The sequence below is a fragment of the Triplophysa rosa genome, linkage group LG5, assembly GCF_024868665.1.
Source record: "Triplophysa rosa linkage group LG5, Trosa_1v2, whole genome shotgun sequence".
NCBI classification, from domain to species: domain Eukaryota; kingdom Metazoa; phylum Chordata; class Actinopteri; order Cypriniformes; family Nemacheilidae; genus Triplophysa; species Triplophysa rosa.
Window position 1 is genome coordinate 17,226,902 of NC_079894.1, and position 25,305 is coordinate 17,252,206.

Consider the following 25,305-nt stretch of genomic DNA (forward strand, 5'->3'; position numbering starts at 1 on the left):
CTATACAACCAGCCTACCCAAAACCTTTCATTAGACATAGTTGTATGTCATGACAATTAAAATTTCCTAGTGGACAACATTCAATAAAAAACAATGTATGTATACAACTTTAAAGACTCAAATACACATGCTAAACAGTTTTTGAAAATGGTACTGTATAGGCTACAATAAAATACCCAATTTATAACACAGCATAATTAAACACAGCATATTGATTATTTATGTATTTATTTAAATCTCAATTATATCTCTAATATTACACAAATATAACAGTACATTCAGTTTTGTATTTCAAAGCAACCGGTAGTATCTGTCTACAGAAGTTTTAGTGTTTGTTAGTCTGTGCCTACAATTTCTTTACATAAATACTAGCAGCATTAACTTTATAAGAATCCTTGATTTAACCGCATGACGCATGAACAGGAATAGCAAAAGCTTAACTTTCCATACATTAATGAACTAAGATTTTTGAATATGTAATTAGTTGTTTAGTGTATCAAAAATACAGTGTCCTTTCATTAATCATAACAAAAGGTTATTAGTATTTGTATATCAAATATCAAGTTACTGGACCACAAAACAATTGAGGTATTTCAACATCAGAACATTACAGACAAGTTTAGTACTTTAGGCTACATGGAATTGAGAATATTAGATTTCTTCTGATTTCCAATTTACTGCCTTGAAATATTTAGCATTTCATTTCACTGTGGAAGACTATTGGTGCACGTTCAGTGGTTATGTTAAATAATATATAAAGAAGAAAGACATCACACATAATTAGAAAGGCCTCTTATGATATAGCACATTACTTGGAATGAAATGTCCAACTTTTCAACAAAAAATTCTAGACTTGTAAAAGCCTAACTGTACATTAGCTATGTTTTAAGAAACACAACTATTTCATTGGACTAGGGTAAACATAAAAAACATACAGAATTGGGATCAGTAAAACATTAATTTGCTTCACTTGATTTACACTGAAATTAATCCAGCCTGCTGGATGTTGAATTAGAATTGTTTTGAAACGTAAAACGTATAGCAAGATTATCAAATTAATATGTAATAATTGTCTTTTTTGCATGTACTTCATTAATTTGGGGTCCTTAATGCCCCCTTATTCTTTGTAAAAAATTATTGCCTGCTATTAACAAATCCCTTTTAAATGACGTCCAATACAAAGTTACGGATGACGTCAACTGCTCGAGAGTCAAACCCACAGATGTCCAGCATGCCACGGTCTTCAGGATCAGCAATAGACAGGCCACTGGCAATCATGCCACACACAATAAGTTTGGAAAATACACCTCTTTTCTGAAGAGACAAAACACAAGCATTGTAACTACCTTTATCATTGTCTACAAAATGGAGAAAGTACTAATCACTATATGTAAATGTAAAAACATTATTCTTGCTTTCGCTTATGTTGCACCTACTTGTCTATATGTCTTAAGCGTCTCAGCTGGATTTTCCCTCCCACAGACTTGGTTATTAGTAAAAATTATGAAAACATCCACAGTTTTGTCATTCTCAGAGGCCCAGGTGATGGGTAAGGCACAGTCTGTGCTGCCACCAGGAGTCTAGAGAAGCCATATCAAACAATTTAACATCCCAAATTCCATTATTTCTAAAGTTAGCAGGAAGAAAAATGAAGATCTTACCTTAATGAACTGTGTTGCGACCTGCATTAGTGTCAAATCAGACGATTTAGCACAGGGAGCCACAGCTCCATCAGAGAAGATCACAACCTGTGTGTCTGGTTCTGTTCGTGTTAATACCTGCAAGATTTGACAGAGAAACAGCATGTTTACTTTAGTATGTCCATGTCCCACCAAAATCTTTAACTGTAATGAGGTTGAAGTGCAGATTGATGAGTTCATTTGATGATAACTGATATCATACCTTATTTGTTAGCATTTTAGTTTTCCCCTCGATTCCCTTTTCTCCCCTTAGAATCAAACAATAATATTTTAACCAATGACTTTTTCATACTGCAACTATGTGCCTCTTTATCTCAGTATGTTTACAAGTCCAGAGCCTCACATCAGAAAAAGAATGCAGCAGGAATGTAAAATATGTTGTTGGCGGACACAGCCACACACACACTTCCTAAAACTTCAACATTTAAAGTGGTAGTTTGTCCAAAAATAAAAATTCTGCCATACTCACCCTCTTGTCATTTCAAACCTTTATGACTTTCTTTTTTCTGCAGAACACAAAAGAAGATATCTTGAAGAATGTTGTTAACTGGCCCCCATTCACTTGCATTGTTTTTTGTGTCCATACAATTGAAGTGAATGGGGGCCAGTGCTGTTCGGTTACCAACTTTATTCAAAATGTATTTTTTGTGTTCTGCGGAAGCAAGTAAAGGCTAAAATACACTACAATAATTTTGCTCAGATTTTGCCCAGAGTTTCAGTCTGGACTTGTTGCAGAAAGTCTGTGCCAATCTGCAGATTTGATCAGTTAGTGTGTTTCTATCTGAAACTTTCAAAAAGTTTGCAAGTGTATGATGTCTAGTTTAAAAGAAATCTGTTCAGATTTGAAAAGTCTTGTAGTGTATTCCAGCCATTAGTTATACATGTTTGAAATGACAATAGGTTGAGTAAATGATGACATCATTTTTGGATGAACTATCACTTTAAGCAACACTGTTTGTTAGTTTGGTTTCAGTCTAGCACTCATTTTAATGTGTTAGAGAACCAGTTCACAGCAAGTAAAACAGTAAGTTGGCTACGTAGTGGTGAATTCTTACCATGCACATCGCTGCTGCTATTGCCACAGTACTGATGGAGCTACCATGAGCCACACTACTCAGAGAGGAACTCACATCAACAGCCACCAAAAAACGCTTGCCTGTGGGCTCCACGGTCTGGTGACAAACAGTAAAAAGTTAACATCAGATTTACAAACCGATGAAAATGTATCTAATTTGATTTCTGTAGTATAAATGGTTTGTTTCACATCGCGACTCACTGAAAGACTTCTACCAAAGGCGCAGTCCAGGGCTTCAACAATGTCTCTCTCTGGCTCCCATTTTAGTTTGCCACGCCTCCCATGACCCCGTTTATAATTTTCAGACGCTACAAGAATGTTGAACGGGTGTGTTTTTGCCTGAATTTTATACAAAATATGTCATTTTGTAAATATTAAATGAACAATTCTGAAGTAAAGAGTATTGCTAGATGTTACTACTGTCTTACATGTAAATGAATGTTGTTATAACCTGACCTTCTTCAGAGCCGTCTCTTCCTGAATCCTCTCACAAACAGCGGCAACATATGGACTTCCTCGTGCCAGAAACTTGTCTGCCGTCAACTTCCCCAAATGCTTCATTAAAGCAACCACTGGCATCTCTTTCAGCAAAGCTTTCCATACCTGAAAAAAATGTAAAGTTAAAATAAAACATCAAAAAGCATGGATGTGAGTGTCCAGACATGCGCTCTCAACCCTTCAGGATCAATTTAAAGGGATAGTTCACCCAAAAATGAAAATTCTGTTATCATTTACTCACCCCCAGGTTGTTTCAAACCTTGATAACGTCTTTGTTCTGTTGAACACAAAGAAAGATATTTGGAAGAATGTTAGCAATTTTCAGTTCTGGGACATCACACATTACCATAGTAGTAAAAAAATATTGTATTTGCTAACATTCTTCCAAATATCTTTCTCTTTGTTTATCAGAAGAAAATAATTTATACAGGTATGAAATTACATGAGGGTGAGTAAATGATGACAGAATTGTCATTTTTGGGTGAACTATACATTTAAAGGGGTCATATGACACGACTAAAACAAATATTATACGCCTCTCTGAAACGTGCAGATTTTTTACAAAGCTCATCGCTCTGAAAAGCGAGGTGTGCTATGATTGGCCAGTTAACCAGTGCGTAGTGATTGGTCGAATACTGCAAGCGTGTGACGGAAATCTGACGCCTCTTACTATATTTGGAACATCAGGTTCCAAAGCAATTGTACTGACAGGTACACCCACCTTACTTGCGTATACATTTGGGCGGTCTTTGTCAAATCATACCTTTAACTGACGTAGATTTGTGGGGGTGTGGTTACACGAGGCGTTTCAGGCAGGTCTGGTTGAGCATTCGCTTTTAGATAGAATGCATCTTTTGTTCCGACACTTAAATTTTTGCAATTTTACGTGTCTAACACATGCATGGGCAACTTATAACACACCAAAGACACAGAAAAACACGTATTCACGCCATATGACCCCTTTAAAACTCAGCTACAATGCTAGGGTGTTGTGAGTAGTTGCTAGAGAGTTGCTAAGTCATGTTCTAAATGTTTTAGTTACGGATGATGCAGGCCTTAGTAAACACCAAAAACAGGTCTATTCACTGATCATGCCATCTTAAATCTAGTCAATAAAGCATCAAAGCAGCAGAAGTATGCTTCAGACCTCTTTGAACTTTAGGTGGTTGGTTAGAATCTGCTCTTTCTCCAGTCGGTAATTCTCAATGAGGTGAATGAGCTCCAGTTCATCAGTACAGTGCTTGGATTTCTCCACAGCCTCTAGATACGCAAAAACTTTCTGAAGATCCTCCGACTTTTCTTTGTCACCATATGCCTCCTGAACTCCTTTCCAGCCTTTCGTGATGTATTTGCAAACAAGTGCAACAGCTGTGGAGAACAAAAACACATCTCAGCGATCTTTGTGACTGAAGTAGCATTCTGACTGATGACGTCATAGTTTGTTTCCAGATTTTTCCCCAACACTATGGCTTTCTTTCTCCCGACACATTATGATATTCTTTAAAATCTTAAACCTTAATTTTCGTGCCACAATGAAAGTAGGTTTGGAACATCATTAAGGTAAATAAATATATTATCATAACACTTTCATTTCTTCAATCTTCTGCATTTAATACTTGCACTCACTGTCACTGGCTGGCTTCATGTGGGACAGCCTGAGAAGGTCCTGGTGAGACCAGCCTGCCCTGTGTTTGCACTTTGTCACGGCCTGCGCCAAGCTCATACCATCCTGGCTGTTATACCAATCCGTCACAGCCCTGCGTAGAGCCCGACCCCACATCCCAGATCCCTCTTTCAGCTCCTTCTTATACTGCACAAACGTGAAGAGTTGCGCCGGTGTTCGACACAGTTCCTTCAGCGTCCTGAAGGCAGCCTGCCTGGTCTTGCAGTCTGCGTGCTGCGAGCAGACAGCCAGGGCAAAGAGGCTGGGATTGGATCGGACAGTGTGGCCCTCCAGATTCAAGTGTCTGACCTCTTCTACCACCTCACAGCCACGCCCTCCCTCAATGAACTGCATGAGGGACAGGGCGTTCTCGATACCCAGAGAACACTCTTTAGTGGTGTACGTGGAGGTTTCCGAGCCGTAACAGAGGAAGCGGTGTAGACATACAGCTGCGGTCACTGATCTGCCCGATGAGTTCAGCACCTGTTCATGAACAATTGACAGCTGTTCTGGGGGAGATGCTGGATCCATATTTACCTCTCCTTCAGTCTTCAAAACAGATTACAGTGGTTAATATCAGACTAGAGCACAGAACTATCAACATAACACACACATTTTTGCACAATTACAATTTGTGTTAATTTGTGGGCAACATAAGTAACGATAATATTTCTGTAGCTCAGTTGGTAGAGCATTGCGTTAGTAGCGCAAAGGTCATGGGTTCGCATCCCAGGTAACACACATACTAATAAAATGTATAACTTCTATGTGACTGTAGGTTGCCTTGCACGTCGGGAAAATATGTAAATATAACACAGACTCTAGATTACTAATAAATCTTGTTTGATTTCATTCACATATGAGCATTCTCCTGTAAGTTAAACAGTTGTTATACACATATCTTATATATATATATATAAAATTCTCTGTGGGCATATCGTTAGATAAAGCGCATCATTGTGTTTTGTCAGCTTTATTAGGCTCAAGATCACTAGCGGCTTTAATCCTGCTAGCCAGTGAGCCTAGGCGAGCAAAGCCTCCCTAAAATACATAAACCAAGCCAATAAAGTTCACATTTAAGGGCTCGAAACACCACATCGCCGATAAACAACATGAACATCAAAGCCTTTAAATCACATACACATGATGAAGAGCGCAGATGGAGACGAGTTAGCCTGATGCTAATTTACTCTCTGATCGCATAATAAACTCTGTCTGTATAAATAAATATATTTTTTAAGTTTATTTAGCAACATTGGTAAATTTCATAATGTTTGTACCTGTTGTTGTCTTATTTACTAACGTCTCTTTACCCTCCCAACCAAAGTTGCAGCGCCTCCCTGAAAATCTCAAGGCAGAAGAGAAGAGGAGGAGAGCGACGTTTGTTTCCCGATTGTGAGCAACACGGCGGTAGTGTCACAAATTTACCGAGCTGTCTAGCTGGACATTGATGGGCAACACAAGCATATTCTACGTGAACTGTATTTTTAGTTGATGATTTAAGTTAGTAAGATCCGTGTTAGCATTATTTCTGAGGTGTTATAAGCAAGTTCAGATATGATACTTCAGAATGCTGTCTAGCTAGGCGGCTTAGGGTTTATAGGTTCTGTGAGACGCCGCCCAAGAGAACGTTCTGAAAAAACAAACATTAGGTAAACATCAGAAAGTTACAATTTAAATGTAATTTAAAAACAATTGTAAATGATACCATAAAATATTTAATAACGGTACCTTTTGCATGAATAGTAAATGCTTAAATAAAGAAAAACTGAATAAACAAACATCCTGTTATTAACAGGAAAACTGAAAACTTTTTATTTTTATAAAGTAGGCATCTTTCATGCTTTTTCTTTCTTTTATAAGTTACCTTCATAGGGCTACTTTCATAACATTTCTAATAATCATTTTCATTTTTTTCTACACTCAAAGTCAGTTCTAAAAAAAGCAAAATTGCATAGATGTTAAGGTCCCATGATGATTTTCCTGATGCTGTTTCTTCGTAGTCATTTCATGACATGCTTTCTAGTTACCACGCGAACGTTTTAGTGATGTAGGCGAACGTGATCACCACCAGAGAAAGTCAATAAACAATAAAAACAGACGAGGTTGAATTGAATCGACCAATGCTTCCTGGCAGGTGTCACTAGAGGGCAATATAGTCCACTTTTCCTCAATTACAAAAAGGTTTTTTTCCCAAGGTAACTAGACGTATTTTACAAGACGAACTCATTGAGCAATCAGCCTTCATTTGTTTTACCAGGTCTTTTTAGTTCACAACAAAATTAACATGCATTGTTATCCAAGACAGCCTGCAAGCTAAGGTTCAAAACTGTTTAACTGGCGAATTGTATAAGTTATACAAGGCTATTGTCAAAATCTACATAAACAGACAGCTACGTTTTTACTCGCTTTTTTTACTTTAGATTGATCGCTACAAAGAAAACGAGTTATGATTGGTTCGCTTTCATAAGCGTTGAGTAAAGCAACGGGAAGCATGTGAGCACACTGCAGAATCCTACATACTAAGCATACACAAAGCTATAATAATAAGTATACATTATAGCGAATAAAAATAAATTAACATGCATATTTTCGGCCACGTTACATCCACTGTGCGAGTTTGAATGAACGTTGGCGCAATTCAATCATACAAAAAAAGAAACACTGACACGCTAAGCTCCGCCCATTCGGCTTGCTTCTGTTTTCCCGTCCTCCGGGTTGCATTTCTATGGGCAGCATTGACTTGCACCTCTGCGCTTCGCCGGCTGTTCTGAAAAGAGCACCACCCATTCTCCCATATTAAAACTCCTGTCTCGGTTAACCGACATCTTTACATGTGAAAATTAAACGCGTAATTTATCCTTCCAGCACATCAGCATCCAGAGCTGAGCCGACTTTCAGCAGCAGGAACCGTGGGGCTTTACAGGGTCTAGGCAATGATTTCACTGGACCTTAATTTTAATTTATTTACGAGTGACCTTTCACTTTACCTCAAAAACCAAGTTAAAGTCGGGCTATTCGGCTCGGGGCTTGGACTGTCTGTAGTGCTCGGATTCAGCGCCGCCTATGCCTGCTACTACTTGATCTCTGTGGCCAAGGTAAGTTAAGGTGACAGTTTAGCGGCGTTGAGAATTAACGGCGTGATTCGGAATTTGGATGCTCTGGTCATATTTGCGGTGCTTGACAGCGCCAATCAGCGCCTGGCTAATGACGTCATTTCAGCCCTTGTCTTCGCTCGATCCGTGTCTGTGTTCATATGATAAAGAAACGTAATGATGCGTTAGCTGTGTCGACTCCTTTGCCGGTGATGACATAATGCACTGGATTGGACAGTGCTGTAAAATAATCCTGTATTTTTTACAAAAGCAAAGTACACAGGAAATCCAAGATTACAGCAAAGACCTTAAAAATCACGTTGTAGCTACAAACTGTTAGTCTGCGGATTTTTACAGCACGCAGTAAAAACTAGCGCAGTGATTTCTTGTTCAATGCATCTCAAGTAGATCAATTATTTAAGGGACGATTAATTGATTGATAATGGGACGAATATTTCAAAAGTATAGTCATCCTCAAAGACATCTGTATAATATAAGCAGAATGTTTCTATAAGAAACCACATTTTTTATATGATTTAACTAATAAAATAAAAAGGATCCAAAATTAAAATCACTTAGGTCTGAAGGTGGAAAAGTATCTTTTTTATTTTTTGATACATTAAAACCTTATTATATTACAATATGTAAATAGTGCTGTATGCTATTAGTACAGCATTATAGGTTTTTTGTTTTATATATTGACAAACACAATATATATATTTTTTTTATTATGTACTATAGTTCTTAGGTAACAATGCTATTTTTGTATTTTATAAAGCTCTAGAAAAGGGTTAGACCGCTGCACATTCCCAGAACTGAGTTCATGACCAATTTATGATTTTAATCAAGTGTGTTAAAAAATAGAGAAAATTTGCTTTCATAGCATGCATCAATTCGTCTGCTCTTTCCCTTTTCAGAAACCTATACTCATAGCTGGAGGAAAGAAGTTTCATCAGTTCCTGCAGGACAATTGTCCTGTGGTGTCAGAGACGTACTACCCAACTTTCTGGTGCTGGGAGAGCCGAGTCCAAACTTTGCTCAGACCCTTTGTGACTGCCAAACCCTGGGTCAACTACAGAAAGTAAGCAGCACATTTCCTTAACTGTGGAAATGCTTTGAATGCGATAGGATGATTGTTTAACCTTATATAAGGTCAATAAATGCTTTCTGGGAAATGCTCGGTTATTGATAAAGGCTGATAATTGCTCTGCAGTCTTTGAATCAAGCTGTTTAAAAGACTCAATGTCAGAACTCAAGACTTGAGAGAGTGTCAGATATTGCATGCAAATTTGGTTGTGGAGTGCATTGTTTCAAACATTGATAGGGATTTGTAGCTTCTTTATTTATGAATAGGCAAAAAATGTTGGTGCTGTCCATAGTTTTCTGGTTTATAAAATAATAAGAGCATAAGTCAGTAATATCTCGATCTGGAATTAATTTAGCAGAAAGCAGGGTGTCCTTATGCTTAACTTGTAAGAATGATCTCAGGTTTGGTGTTGGAATCGTCATTTTAAGTCTAAGCAGATTTCGTCTCTCCACTTGAAGATATGTTTAGCCTTCGTTTACATATACAAGTGCCCTTGGTAGATGATCAGAGAGCTTCTTCCAGCATTCATTTCATTGATTTGCTGATGTACTAAGACAGTACTCATCTTCAGAGGACGTCTGTTCTCAGCATAATGGGAGAAAAAAAAATTGTGTATCATCTTTACGGTTTTGATGATTGCACATTATTTCAGTCAATGCAGTGACGCGAGTAATAATGCTTGCACTTTATTGGAATAACATGACCTCTAAAGGGTAAAACTTACAAAATAATGTTTGGGTCATATTGTATTGCATGCAAGGTTTTTAGTCCAAATTACAAAAAAAATTAAATTCCAATATTTTGCTATGGATCTTGGGTTAACAAGTGAACAAAATGAAACTACCTAGACTTCCCAGATATGCTCGGCTTATTTCTTATCGTTGCTGATCTTCTGAAACCTCAAATGTCAAAATTAGCTCTTTTCAGGAAAAGGAAAAAACACCACTTTTTAAATGATTAAATACTGTTTTGTCAAAGTTGACAAGCACTTTTTAATACTTTTTATTGGTTAGATATTTGCAAAACCCCGTGACACACAAAAGCATGACTAATAAATAATGATTTATGGCAAAAACAAAAATAACAAAATATGGAGATACGAGGTTTCAGAAGAACAGCAGTGATATGTAATACAGTGGTTCTCAAACTGGGGGCCGGGGCCCCAAGATGGGTCCAAGTTTTGTGCGATCAAACATCAGAAAAATTAGACCACCAACCAAAATAATTGATTTTCCAGCATTGTATAATTTAATATGTACTGTATTTGGTTTAATAAAAAGTTAAACATTTTAATAAAAAAAGTTTAAGATCATAAGACTTTATTTGGGGGGACACACAAAGCAATGCAACCAACACAAAGGGGGCCTTACTACGAAAAAGTTTGACAACCACTGATGTGTAATATATTCAACATGAAATTTTGAAACATAAATTTGCCTTTAAATTCAACTTACTCTGTAGTAGTATTTTTATTATTTGGCATTATAGTAATAATAATTTGATTATTTTAGTTAAAGTGGGCTGCTGACATATATGAAAGGTCTTAAAGGGATAGTTCACCCAATAATAATAGTAATAATAATAATGTCACGAACTGTGTGTGGAAGAACCCAAATGCAGGCAGGCAGGCAGTAAGGGGTTAACAAAAACAAGATTTTATTTTAACAAAAAACAGAAACTAAAACACCCACGATGGGGGACAAACACAATAATCAAAGACCCTAACAAAGACAAAGAAAAGCTTCCCACGAGGGGGCAAGACAAAAACCAAAGAACACTAAAAATCAACTAACTTAACTAAACAGGACTCACGGACAGGACAAGGCAAGGCAAGGCTAAGGCAAGGCTAAGGCTAAGGCTAAGGCTAAGGCTAAGGCAAGGCTGAGCCGCGGCGTCAAATGAACCACACCAAACATCCATAGAACATCCAAAAGACAATCCACGAGCCCAGGACAAAGAAACAAGAGGGTATTTAAAGGGAAGACAAACGTGGGATAACGAACGAAGGCAGGTGTGGAACATAAAACACTCAGGGAAAGATAACAAGGAAACGAGAGGGGGCGGGGCCAATGACGAGACACTGGAGAGAACAGAGCCATGACACATAAACTCCCATTGACTACCACTTACTTTATATATATATATATATATATATATTGTCCTGTTAAACACAAAACAAAAGATATTTTGAAGAATGTAGGACAGCAAACATGGTGCACTTTTGACCACCATTGTAATTTTTCCTACTATGGTAGTCAATGGGGTCCAAGAACTGTTTGGTTACAAACATTCTTCTAAATATCTTTCTCTGTGTTCAACCAAGCAAAGAAATCCACACAGGTTTGGAACAACTATGAAGAGTAATTCATGACAGAATTTTTATTTTCGGGTGAACTGTCCCTTTATTGGTCCAAAACAAGGTCTTCATTTTTCTTTAATGCGAAATATACTGTATATTTAATTTTAAAGTAAAATGAGTTTTGTGGTAAAACATTGTTTGTTGTAAAAGCTTGACATTTATTGTAGGGTTGTGACCATAGGTTATCAATTAGGTTTAAACAGATTTAATGTTGCAGTATATACCTCATTAGACCAATTTAGAGAAATCGTCCGCTGTGCATTTCTGCCAAACGTTCAGATGATGCAAGCAAACAATAGCCTTCACCATTCTGTTCAACTCTTCACCTGAATAGTTTTTAATGAGATTAGAATCGATAGCTAATCCGCCGTCTTCGTCTTAATACGAAGCGCGAGAGACATGCATGTGGTGGAGTGGTAAATCTGCGTACGGATCCTGTGCTCTTTGTGTGAAATGATTGAGGACGGAGTGTTTTAAGTCAAGGGCGTCTGAGTTTGACCGTCCCAGCAGCTGCGCATTCCCATTAGGAAGAAAGGGTGTGATGCATTCTGGGACACACTGAATGCTCTTGTGTGTGATGTCATCCGCTGAAGCCCAATGGAGTCTCTGACATCTCCAGCAAGCTTTAGTCAAGTGTGAATTTGGGGCATCTGTTTTGGAAACAGAACCTCCTGGGAATGCAGATACAAACAGAATATCATACAATCAAGCTGCAGAAATATTTTTATATATTTTTTTAAATACAAGTTATGTGCTATTTCTGTGATGTGCTGATGTCAGTTTTCCGTGCTTACAGTAGTGCACTGATAATGGAAGTCTATGAGACTTCCTGGATAGACTGGATAGGTCCACATTTTCTTTTTGCAAGTATAACTCAGACGTAGGCTAAACATACTACTATGATACTTGTGTGAAATCAAATGTGCAGACCGTTTTTTAGATTCTCTCGTTCTCCAGAAAGGCGAACTTTACATGTCACAGACTCTGCTTATAAATGATGTTGGCAACCAGAAGTTCATTCACCTAGTACTGTAATTCCACAGATAAAAGAAATAATACCATTTTTTACGGTTCCAACGTGCATTTTTCCCAAAGATTTCACTTTGATTGTAAACCCCCTGGATTGCCCCTGGATTTGTGTTTATTGTTACAAACTCAGGGTCAAAGTTACTGTCACAGTCAGATGTTGTCAGTAGAGCTGGTTTGAACCCAGATCTTCTCTGTTTGATGCAAGACACACCACAGATGTTCTATTTATTCCCCTCTACAAATGTTTGAAATAGATTGTTATCAGTATGTGCTGTGCCAGTCTATCACTGTCTGGTATTTTGCGAGGTGGGGTTTGCATGTCTATAAAAAACCTGTCAACATTCAGAGTACAGACTAGTCTTGTTTGCACAGACTGCAGACAGACTCAGTAGAGAGAGTGCATGTTTAATGAGCAGACTGAAATTACATACCACACATGCAGCTTTACTTGGTTACATGGCTCGTGTCGTTTCTGGGAACGTGGGTTTGGGGTAGATATCTCAGCTCCCGTGGTGAGATAACACAAGAGCTCTTTGACACAGATTAAATCTCTCAGGAGGAATCAGACGCTTCCCGCAGAGTCATGGTGAGGCCAAATAAAACAACAAACAAAGGCATCTGAAAACATTTAATAATCTGATATTTACTGTTAAATTGACAATAATCCATTTTGGTCAAACACTGGTTTAGAATTTGGAGGAAGAGCAATATCCAGCAAGTGAAGTGATGTCAGTTCAGAGCACAGGTGGAGTTTACTAGTGCCAGACAGCAAACTGTCTTTGGCTTTAGATCAGATACAGACTGAACTTCATTTGAAAACGATTAATAATTTACATGTATATTCTGCATGTGTAAAATGTCCCAAATCTAAACTATTGTAGTAAATGTAAATGTCATTGTAGTAATTTTTTATCATTGTTTTAATCAAATGTCTCAGGTTGTACAGCATTATTTAGTGTATTTTAGATTTAAAAATGTATTAAAAATAAATACTGTACATGGAATGTATGATCAGTATGAAAACTTGTATTTAGTATGTTTTTGTAATAAAAACCAGTGGTAAGAGCATGGTGCTAACAACGCAAGGTTGTGGGTTCGATCCCAGGGGATGGCACATACATAGAAACAAATGTATAGTATAATTCAACGTAATTCGCTTTGGATAAAAGTGTCTGCCAAATGCGTAAATGTAAATGTAATTATTCTCTTTTCCTTTAATCTAACATTATTATAATTATTCTGTTTTGTAACTAACAAGTGATTTATTATGCTCTCAAGCAGCTGTGAGTGCATTTATTTGGGCGTCTGATCTTTGAATTATATAAAAAAAATAATTGGTGTCATTTTAGATACACGATACATGATATATTGTATAGGCAGCGTGCAAATGTATTTATTATAAAACTAAAAGCAGCATTTCCTTAAAAATATAAATGCATTTGAACATCAAGCCAGGAAAGCCATATTAACTGTACAAAATCAAACTGACCCCTACTCAAAAGTACAATATTTGTACAATATAGAGCAATGTACAGTATGATTGAAAAATATTCAACCAAGCAGCATTAATACAGAATGCATAAGGAGAATATTCAAGTAAAAATTTAAATGTCCAAATTCATTTTAGGGTTAATGTACTATGAATTCCATATTCATGCATCATGCTATTTACATGGCTCTCTGTTGTACTCTCACAAAACAACATTAATGCAGCGTATGTCCAAGCAACCATATTAAAACCATGATACTTTTTAGGCATTTGTCATAGCCCTGTATTTTCTCTCATTGTGCCATTTGCGAGGACTTAATATTGTATTAACACACAATTTTGCTCACTGAATGTTCCTCCGGCTAAATTAAGCTGTTTCCCTCTGTTCTGGGTTCGGCGTGTGTGTGTCCGGCAGTGAGCTCATTAGAGCAGCAGATGGAGGTCAGATCTCTCTGGATTGGTTTGACAATGATGGCAGTTCGTCCCACCCGGACCCATCCACACGACCCACTGTGCTGCTGCTCCCGGGACTGACGGGCACAAGCCACGAATCCTACATTCTGCATATGGTTCAGCAGAGCCGGGATCTGGGTTTCAGGTGAGCGGCCTTATTCAGTCTTCACATTCTCCAGTTCATAGCAGAAAATGTAAATTTTCAATATTTTGACTGATCGGTGAAGGGTTATTATTGTCAGTAAGTTCCTGGAAGTCTCCCAGACCTGCACAGTACCTGACCTTCAATCTTACCGCACATGTGATAAATGAAAGCAGGAAGCTTAAACAACAATTTAATAAAAAAAACCATCAACATTTAGTCAATAATAAGACTTATTATGGGTTGATATGATCTTTTTGTAAGCTGTATAGCACACCTGCATCAGAGGAACTTGTGCAGCTATGATGTAGATCAATGTAAAACAGTATAGCCACACCTCACGAAACCTCTGTAATGCCACAATCGGCCAGGTGTGAAGTTAGATGCTGTCACACTATGTAGACCGAGAGACTCTTCAACAAAGAGCTGAGCTCTGTATTAAATCCCACAGGGATGCAGAGGCGGGTACTTTCAGGCGACTGTCAGGAACTCATTCTTCTAAATCTCAAGAGGCGTGAGGCCACAGTAGCTCACTCAGCATCTTCTCGCTCTGGCCCGTGTCCTCCGCTTAATGAATTGCAGCTTTCCAGCTTACCTAAGACCAACTTTCCATGCCGCAGCAAAAAAGGCCACCCATATGCTGAAGTTACACTGTGTTAGTGACGTATGTTAGTTGATGTAATCTTTGTTTTGCAACTGGAAGTTAAAGCTTTCTCTTTTAACCCATTTCGTCGTTTGTACACTGATTGATGCATGCAGGGTGTTCTACTATTAAAAGGATAGTTCACCTAAAAAGAAAAATTCTGCATTTATTTAGCGTCATGTTGTTCAAAACCTGTATAGGACTCTTTCTTCTGTGAAACACAAAAGACGATATTTTGAGAAATGTCTCAGTGGTTTCGTGTCCATACGATTGAAGTCAATGAGGTCCAATGTTGTTTGGTGACCAGCATTCTTCAAAATATTTTCGTCTGTGTTCTGCAGAAGAAAGTCATGCAGGTTTGAGTTTTAGTAAATAATGAAAAATATTTCATTTTTGGGTGAGCTATCCCTTTTAAAGATTGTGTCCCAGGCGCTGACAGCGGGTAAGGGGTTAACAAGAGACTTTAATAATAATAACAAAACAAAAACCCACGAGTGGGTAAAATAACAAAGATATAAACATGACAGATAAACAGGAACACGGACTAACTAAACTAGACAGGACTAACTGTGCGTTCAGACCGCCGCCGTCGAGAGCGTCAAAGTTGCCGGAAGTCATTCATTTTCAATGTGAGCCGGCGGCGAGCAGCGGTGAGGAGCGGCGCGTCTTGGCCATTGAGGGCGTCAAGGAGACTTGAAATCAGGTCAACTTTATGGTAATGAGCTATGACGCGGTTCGGCGGCAACCAATCGGAACGTAGAAGTCCATCGCTTGAGATGATTCCAGAGAAAGCAGCCCTGTAAACTTTGGTTCCGACCACATTAGTTCCCAAGCAAAATGAAGGAGAAGTTGATAATTGCTGTGGCGGGTTTCCCAATCCTATATGATGCGTCCCTGTTTGCGTATGTAGTTGATAAAAATATGACCAGAGTTATCTTACACTACAGTACATGTAGCCCCTATGCAGACCTCATAAGTAGTCTAACTGCATTCCTGGAGGGCAGCAGTTCTTGCAATCTGTCATGGTTCTGCCGCCAGACCAAGAAAGACATGACACGAGGAGGCAGAATCATGACAGAACCTCATGTTTAATGTGGAGAGAGGCATTTTTTGGCCCTTATGGCATGCAATACACTCTGGCTGGTCTCGTCTTTGTCCCCGCCCCCTCGTTTCCTCATTATTGATTGTTAACTATTTCATGCCCCACAGCTGTCCCCTTCTTGATTTGATCCCTTTATAATGAACCTGTGTTTTCTGTCCTGTGCTGGTTCATTTCGATTCACGTGGGTGAGTTCCTGTCTTGTCAGTGTAGTCTAGTTATTTGTAAACTATGGTAAATGTTAGCTTTACTGAGCGTTCAGACCGCCGCCGTCGAGAGCGTCAAAAATCGCTCTGGCTGCCCTGCCAACAACACTGTAGAAAGAGTCTTGGGCGCGCTGATGCTCTGACGTAGATCGAAATCTTATCTTGTATTTAAAGGGGCCGCAAGCAAACAAGCTTGTTGATCTTGTGCAGCCTGACCACAAGAAATTGATCGGTGGAAAGAACTTTATTGTAGTTACACGTTTGCTAACGAAATAAACCAATTAAAAGCCATTTGTGTGGTGTGGATTTTGTGTTCATGGTTAACACTGTTTTGCATGCTCTGGCGCTAAAGTTAGCATGAAATTCCCGCTTATTTACAGAAAATGTATAACGTTAATGCACATCATCAGCAACTCACCAGGAACACAAACAATCTCAGACACCTTGGTCCACGCATCATTTTTTTATTTATGTCCCTGTACTGTACATAGTGTCTGTGCATGATAAACAGATAGCACAATCAAGTTATAACCCCGGTAGAGGCTCCCATTTGCTAGGAATCTATACAGACATTAGTATCTAAAATATTTATGTTTTATTCAGCATTAGAAGTTTTCAATAAGATTACAAATCCAAAAACTACTTAATCCAAGTAAACTACTGTAAAACGCAATGGCAAGTAAAAGTGTGTTTCAGTGTCAACACCAGGTGTATATCTGAAGCAATGTGGTATTAGGAAAGACAACATTTTATGGCTGTGTGACCAGTATAGTGATGAATGTAATGAAGTATGACTCAGGGCTGGACAGCTTGTCATCATAAAGTGAACAATGATTTCCATATTATACCAGAATGTAATTTATGGTCATCTGTCAAAAACTGAAGTTGATCTTGCAGTATGAGCATATCTCAAAACAAATCCAGCCAATGGTAATATAGTGGGTGACTCAATGTCAACAGGACTAACTGAGAAACCCAACAGACACAGGACCAGTAGGAAAAGTCTGAAGTCTTTTTTTTGCTAGAAATAACGAAGTATGATCTCTATAACATTTTTAATCCTTATTTAGTAATTACAAATAACTGGAAAGTAATTTGTTTCTGTGGGAACCCTAACGCTTGGCCTCATTTAATATTTTAATATTTAGTGGAAGTGAACAATATCTATATTTATACTGTACATAGATGCTAAATTGCCCTTCCCCTAACTGGTGTGGACATCAACTTGTGTGTGGATTAGACGCTTCTCGCCATGAATACAGCCATAGATGCTGGAATGCTATTAAGAATAATAAATAAATAAACTACACTAAAATGCAAATATATATCTATATGCAAATATGCTGGAATATTTGACAGCTTCAAAGCTGGTCAGTTAAAGAATATCCATCGACAGCTTTTGAATGTGTGTGTCAACCAGTCAGAATCAAGACTTCAATAACACACTGCGTGTAATTCTGAATTCTCTTCTCTACATTTCAGATGTGTTGTATTCAACAACAGAGGTGTATCTGGGGAAAAATTACTGGTAAGAATAATCTTGTCATCTTTTCTATATGTTCTGTTCTATAAATGACATACATTTTCATCATTTACCATATCACTACTCTTCAGAACTGTGTGAGGTTTGACCTCGGACTGATTTGTTCCTCTGAACGCAAGACTTTAGTACAGGTGCTTGGCACAGGTGTCGCACACCGGTGTCAGCATGAATTTGAACAAATCCATGAATCATTGTACTTGTAGTTATGTAATGTTTGTTATGCAAGACCCTGTAGACCTGTAGATAAAAAAATGTCTTTCACATGATTTGGCTTTTCCATAGAGAGGTTTGAAATCTTTGTTATTGTCATATTCATAGATAACTGGCAGAACCTGAAACCTGTGTTGGAAACATATAGGCAAAAACCTTCTTAGATGGACCTAAAAGATTATATGACCTTGTCTAATACAGTTTCAAGGTCAACATGCCTGGAAGTATATATTTTTTATTTCAAAGCACATATTAAATAATGTTATTTTTGACTAGCACTTCAGTGGTAAAACGTGTTCTTTTGGTTAAGAGAAATTTGATTAGACAACAGCTGTCAACAAACCATTTTAAACAATTACCAAAATCTCATATAGATGAAATACACAGTTCTTAAAGGGACAGTTCACCCAAAAATACAAATTCTATCATGAATTACCCTCAAGTAGTTCCAAACTTGTGTCGATTTCATTGTTCTGCTCAACACAAAGGACGATATTTGATTGAATGTTTGTTACCAAACAGTTCTGGGGCACTATAGACTTCCATACTAGGGAAAAAACTACTATGGTAGTTAATGGTGCCCCACAACGATTTTGTTTCCCACATTCATCAAAATATCTTCTTTTGTGTTCAACAGAACAAAGATTTTTATACAGTTTGAGGGAACAACTTTAGGGTGAGTAAATGATGGCAGACTTTTCATTTTTGAGTGAATTTTGAATGTAGCCTTGTCCGGCAGAATATTGATTTACTATTTCACTGCTCTGAAATGAGAAGATAGGCAGAATAAACCAAACAAAGAGAGTTCAGAATGATGAATATTTAATTGCATTCACAAGGCTTGTATCTCCCCAAGTACAGTATATTGTATATATACATATAATCTCTTCACTGTACTATAGACGCCCAGGACGTATTGTGCAGCCAACACAGAGGATCTGGAGCTGGTGATAGAACACGTCCAGCGGACCATTGACAAAGCTCCGCTCATGGCAGCTGGGGTTTCTATGGGCGGGTGAGCTTTACACACACTGGGGGTTTATCCAGCCCTTAAATCTGAGTTTAGCTGTTATAATCACATGGACCTGGAAACTCAAGCTCCATTTTTCCCTACCAATTAATCTGTATGGTTAGTGGTTACACATAACTAAGTGATCTAATTGATTGTGAAATGATGACTCAATGCTGTACCAATATTATTTATATTACAAAAATAACATCAAAACACATTGCACCTCAATCCACCTTTATCCTGGTTGCAAGTGAACCCATATTCAATGTGTTACGTTTTTTATCCATGATTAATTTTATGCCTGGTGAAGGTTGCACGGCTAAAACATTGCTGATTCCATAATAAGCGTTATAAGACATCATTGTATAATGTGATTAATAACTTATATGTTTTATAATGTGTTGCCAATACATGCCTTGCTTGTTCTTGCTTTTATATCCTTGTCGTGTGATTTTAATGAAACTTCAGCTCAAACGCTTCTGTACTTGTGTATTTTCGCTCTACTTTTCTACCTCTTTCAAAATAAATCTTGAGTCAGCAGCAGAGCGCTGCTTTAATCCTCTCAGTCTCAGGGGTAGAAAGGGGTCAGCTTCAGCATTCCCAAAATGCACCAGCCTCATGTGCTTCGGGATATAACATGCATGAATGTTTAGTGAATAAACGCTCTCTGTTATGGCTGTTATACTTATATTATATTAACATCCTGCAGGATGATGCTGGCCAACTATCTGGGTCGGAAAGGGCGCAAGACGCGTCTGAAGGGCGTGGTGATTTTCTCGGCCGGCTGGGATGTGTTTGAGTGCACAGCTTCACTGGAGAAACCCCTGGACCGTTTCCTCTTCAACTCCTACCTCACCAGCTGCCTGCAGGCATCTGTGGACCGGTCAGCGGGGGTTATGGGGGGGATAAGCACGGCTTAATTTGCAGTAGTTTCGTGTGTAGCAGCACGCCGCATGACATTGGCTCCGCCTGTCCCTGTCTATCCCTGTTTACAAAATGTGCCTAGTAAGATTATTGTGCCAGCCGCTGAATGTTAAATTTTTTTATAATGTTAGGACGTAGGACAGGAAGAAGACATTTTAAAATATTTAGTGCATTATTTTGGATATTTATTATTTGGCAGTGCTTCAAATTTTGTCAACTCTTTAAAGGGACAGTTTACCCTTTTCAGAGAACTTTATTAGTATAATTTATTAGCTCTAATGTTCCAAACACTTTCCATGCAATCAGAGTGAAAGGGGACTGGGAATATTAAATTAGTTTTAAAAAATAAAATTCGTCTAATCGAAAAATCGAATCGATAGTTTTTTATGCTATTTTAAAAATATATACTGTGCACAGATTTATACACTGTAAACTGCATACTAAGTAATTTAGTTTTTTATTACATATTCATAGTATTGACATGGTACAGTACTCCACGGTACTTTAAAGTGTTTGGGTGTTTTTTGGAAATGTCTTTTTATTATTCAGTCATCATTGAATAATGATGGCATTTGTAAGAACTGGTAATGGTGAATGGTTATGGTTGTGTGACTTGTTGTTAAATATAGATCCGGTATAAATTACATTCTAGACCTCATCTTCTCTTTCTTTTTTGCAGTCACAGACCTGTTCTTGAAAAAAAGTACGACATAGACCATGTGATGAAGGTACTGTATGTAATTTATTCTGAATTATACCACATACAGTTCTCTTTACAGATTTGGTCTTTAGTATACTATGGTTGTTCATTTTATTCTGTCCATTCTATAGGCTAAAACAATCCGAGAGTTTGATGAACGTTTTACATCCATCATGTTTGGTTATCCGTCCAATGAGGACTACTATCGAGACGCCAGCCCCATCCATAAGATCAATTCTGTGCAGGTGCCAATGTTGTGCCTCAATGCGGCTGACGACGTCTTTTCCCCCAATCACGGTGAGTTTTTACTTAAATGTAGTTTATTGGACCCATAATAGGTTTTATCGATCTATTTTTATTTATTGGTCTTCAGCCAGTCACAGTTTTTTCTTCTTCAGCCTTTCCAGTAGAGGCTGTGAAGCAGAACCCAAATGTTGCTCTCCTCATCACCTGCCACGGCGGTCATATCGGCTTCCTGGAGGGCCTGTGGCCGCGGCAGAGCACATACATGGACCGCGTTTTCCGGCAGTTCACTAAAGCCGTCTTTGAGAACAGCTGCAGTCTATCTGACCTCCATTGACCCGTCATCCATTCCCTCTCGATAGCCGTGAGCAAAAAATTCCTGATCCATTTCCAAATTGAAGGGCACAGGTTCACTTAAAGGCCAGGATTGTTTTTGTTCGTTTGTGTGTTCATGTATTTATTTTTATATTACTAAGCACATCTTTTTATTTACATTCATAGAATTGAAATGCTGCTTAGGTATTCACATGGTCCGTCCATTCATTGGTGCACTTGCTTGTGTTTATTGGCTTTGGTGATTATGTTTGGTTATTTTCATATAAAGATTTTACTATTATGAGTGCATGATAAACATCAGTTTGGAACTCTGAATCATGCCATTTTCTCATTAGATAACAACCGTTTATTAATCTTACACATTGCATGTCTTGAACATCCAATTTAGGGTGACTTTCAAAACAACAACAACAACATGGTTTATAGCGACAACTATCAAGTGAATCTCACAAAGAAAGGTTAGCCCAAAAATTTTGTTAAAAATTATATAATAAATATGTACTGTATATTTCCTGCGTAACCTTCCTGAAAAAAACAAACAAACAAAAAAAACCATGCCCAAAACCAAATAGAAAATGTAACAGATGAGAATTGTGTTGGTTTTAATGAAAACTATAATGGAGTCTGGTATATGATGGATTCTATTGCTGGGGTGTTACCTGGCAGATTTATCATATTGGAATAATGGCCAAAACGTACAAAAAGGAATTTTGTAATGGTTTTAACGAAAAAAGCTTATGGTTCATAATGGGGTTTTAATGGTAACCATTAGAATTCCTGTGATGGTTCCTATTGGGTTTCTATTGTTTTTTTTTTAACCAAGGAATCAAAATGAAACATATTTTGGCATTGCATTGTGCTTTAATTCACATATAAAACTCAAAATATTGTTTTTTTCTTAACAGAGCACTTGTTTATAGTTTATAGGAAACTATTTAGATCTTAGTTGTTGAAATAACAGTATGTTATTAAAAGGTTACCATTGCTTTATAAACAAATAACCTTTAATTTGAAAACAAATACTTGACATTTTTGTCTTTTTAAGTTGTAGTAAAATATGACCAGAACGCTTTCTTTGTGAGATTTGCATCAATATCCCAATTCAATGCCTCAATCTTCAAATATGTGTAGGCTCATTTTGTTAAGCTGAGCTTTTTCTTCCTTTAACTCTTTAAAATCTGTGACTAAAAATCGTCCTCGCAGTAAAATCATTTGTCACAGTTCATTTGTTATGTAAACAGGAAGGTTGAATTCAGTATTTACAGTGTGTCAAACAGTATGTCAGTCAGTATGTCAGTCATCTTCAGTGATTTCTTATTTGTTGCACCAAGGCCTTATTTAAAAAAAGTGTTAAAAAAGGAAGATTAAACTATTTTTGTCTTTCTAGTATCAGTAAATAAAAGTGTGTTCGGCCAGTTTAAAAAAGAGAAGTCACTCCAATGTATGTAAAACACGTATACTGTTTCCAACCCTTCACTAACTTATTCTAATTTCTTTAATTCTAGAGAGAGCCTTCAGAGACTAACCAGCTCACTATTTTCTGTTAGTTTTGTTTTTAGGTTGGAGACCGATTGTATCTACCACATTGCACTGTTTTAATTTGTTAAGAATGTACTGTGTGCACTTTTTGTCATTCATTACTGGTATATTGACACTGACTAGTTCAATTGTAAATTAGATGTACATTTTAACTGAATGTGACAATTGCACTATTTTGAGTTTAACCTGTGTTAGTCCCACAAGTGTGTTCACTTGAACTGGCCGAATGTGGCTTCAAGGATTCGTTGAATTCATATGTGAAAATGACTTGAGCTACTGCTTGTCTACAATGTTGAAACATTGAAAATGTTCCCGAAACCTCTGCTTGCTTTAAATTCACTTACGGGTGAAATGGCTCTTTATGCGATAGTGTCATAAAATCCTCCGGCTCCTTAATGATATTATATGAAAAGAAAATAAGTATAAAAACAGGAGCAGTCATTATTTGTGTGAGAATGTGAAGGACGTATGCTTTTGCAAATCTTTCAGAAGAAATTGTTTTATGAATATGCAGGTGAAGAATTAACTGCACATATAGGGACTTTCATGGAAGAATATGATAGACATAGTTATCAAAACCTAAAAAGAAACCGCCCTGCCATGTGTTGTATTTACCTGTTTTTATTAAGGTGCTGCTTCATATTATGCTTCTTACTGTCGATGCAGATTTGAGGACCACGAGGTCTCCTGTGGATTTGCCTTTCCTCTCTGCTTCTTCTCATCCTGTTTCTCAGTAGCATGTGTCACTGTTCTAAGTGTCTTGAGTAACTGTACAAACAACGTGCATCGCATAACCTGTAGCACAACAGACATATTTTTCCATGAAGATGTCTTTCCTTTTATAAATTTATAAAAGGATTGTGTATTCAACATGTGCAGCAATAAGATTTGAATACAAGATAGTCTACTGTATGTAGAATAAATGCACATGTACATGGATTATAAGTGCATTTGTGGTCTTAAATAAATTGTGGAATTTAACTAGACGGTTTTGCTTTCTTAATGTATTTTTGATGACTGAATATGAACACAGTGATGATTTGGCCATGTAGCGGCTGGATTTAGTACAATGTTGCTTACAGGTCTAGAAACAAAATGTTAGAGATAGTTCACCCCAAAATAAACATTCTGTCATCGTTTATTCACACTTATGATGTTTAAAACCTGTATGGGACTCTTTCTTCTGTTGAACACAAAATAAGATATTTTGAGGAATGTTTGTTGTTTTGTCTCGAGATAATGGAAGTCAATGGGGGCAAATGTTTGTTACCAACATTCTTCAAAATATGTTTGATTTATTTTTTTCTGCTAGTGAAAATAATTAAAGCATTAAGCTTGATCATGATTAATTTGGTAAAATATAAATATACATTCTGCTGCTGAGGGAATGTATAATTAAGTCACAAATAAGTAGACAGAACCCATTTGCAGACAGGCATTAACATCTTTTTAAAAGACAAAAATAAACAAAACACTGGGTAGTGAAGATAAGGCCCAAATATAGTTCTCAACAATGTTACTGTTAATTTATATATATATTTGAAGAGTTTATTTGCAAAAACAGATAACTCCATTTTTAAAAACTCAGTTTGTATGTTATGTTAAGTCTTATTGTGTTAGTTTTTTTAGTTATTACTTAATCAAACCAACCCAACTCCAGTTTGATTAATTGTGCACAATAAATACATTTTTGACCATTTTTAAAAACACAGACATTTGTAGGTTTGTTTGGCAGAACTTTGCCCAACATTTTCTATCTCATTCAGACTATAAACTATCTATAAACTATAAACTATCTCATTATATATCTGTAGCCAGATGAGTTTAACATTCTCCAAAGGAAATGTGAAAGTCCTATACGGTTTCATTGGAGGCTCGTGCCTGCATGGCCCAAAGTTAACTTCCAGTCTGTTTGGTTATCAATCTGGCTAGTGGATAGTAATATAACAATTTATTTTATATTTCATTTTTATTAATATTCATTTATATTATTATATGAAATAAAACTACTCAACAGTTATTGATTCTTTGCGGAGGTCTACCAGAAGTTAAGTTTGGGCCACATAACGTTTGAGTACATTGTTGCCGCTGAAACCTATAAGGTTTTTTCTACCTATTACGGTTGGTTAATATGTCAGACTGTTTCTATACAATGCAATACCATTATACCAAATACCAAAATATACCAGCCTGCTGCCACGATACAGTTCCTTTGATAATATCACATTTTTTGTGGGTTTTACTTGTGGTATTTTATGGT

The 25,305-nt window shown here is 37.3% G+C and overlaps 2 protein-coding genes across 2 annotated transcripts; one reads left to right on the top strand and one right to left on the bottom strand.

Annotated features, from left to right (window-relative positions):
* Window positions 1–217: 217 nt before the first annotated feature.
* Window positions 218–6,554, bottom strand: ro60 (Ro60, Y RNA binding protein). Its single transcript, XM_057334089.1, has 9 exons — window positions 6,217–6,554; window positions 4,900–5,485; window positions 4,421–4,641; window positions 3,232–3,378; window positions 2,977–3,114; window positions 2,756–2,872; window positions 1,662–1,778; window positions 1,437–1,580; window positions 218–1,314 (listed from the first exon to the last, which is right to left on the bottom strand). Exons 2-9 carry the CDS (start codon window positions 5,465–5,467, stop codon window positions 1,162–1,164), a joined length of 1,605 nt encoding a protein of 534 aa, XP_057190072.1. The 5' UTR covers window positions 5,468–5,485; window positions 6,217–6,554; the 3' UTR covers window positions 218–1,161.
* A 1,099-nt stretch (window positions 6,555–7,653) lies between these two features.
* Window positions 7,654–24,071, top strand: abhd3 (abhydrolase domain containing 3, phospholipase). Its single transcript, XM_057335199.1, has 9 exons — window positions 7,654–8,034; window positions 8,949–9,112; window positions 14,411–14,593; window positions 18,021–18,066; window positions 19,194–19,306; window positions 20,013–20,186; window positions 20,907–20,955; window positions 21,059–21,224; window positions 21,326–24,071. Exons 1-9 carry the CDS (start codon window positions 7,873–7,875, stop codon window positions 21,505–21,507), a joined length of 1,239 nt encoding a protein of 412 aa, XP_057191182.1. The 5' UTR covers window positions 7,654–7,872; the 3' UTR covers window positions 21,508–24,071.
* The last annotated feature ends 1,234 nt before the right edge of the window (window positions 24,072–25,305 follow it).

Excerpts from the sequence above, each read along its gene's own strand:
- abhd3 (XM_057335199.1), top strand. The coding sequence starts at position 7,873 with ATGATTTCACTGGACCTTAATTTTAATTTATTTACGAGTGACCTTTCA. Across the intron at positions 20,956-21,058 it reads ACATAGACCATGTGATGAAG|GCTAAAACAATCCGAGAGTT; the intron begins GTACTGTATGTA and ends TCCATTCTATAG. Across the intron at positions 21,225-21,325 it reads CGTCTTTTCCCCCAATCACG|CCTTTCCAGTAGAGGCTGTG; the intron begins GTGAGTTTTTAC and ends TTTCTTCTTCAG.
- ro60 (XM_057334089.1), bottom strand. The coding sequence starts at position 5,467 with ATGGATCCAGCATCTCCCCCAGAACAGCTGTCAATTGTTCATGAACAG. Across the intron at positions 4,642-4,899 it reads CATGAAGCCAGCCAGTGACA|CTGTTGCACTTGTTTGCAAA; the intron begins GTGAGTGCAAGT and ends TGTTCTCCACAG. Across the intron at positions 3,115-3,231 it reads AAGAGACGGCTCTGAAGAAG|GCAAAAACACACCCGTTCAA; the intron begins GTCAGGTTATAA and ends TATAAAATTCAG.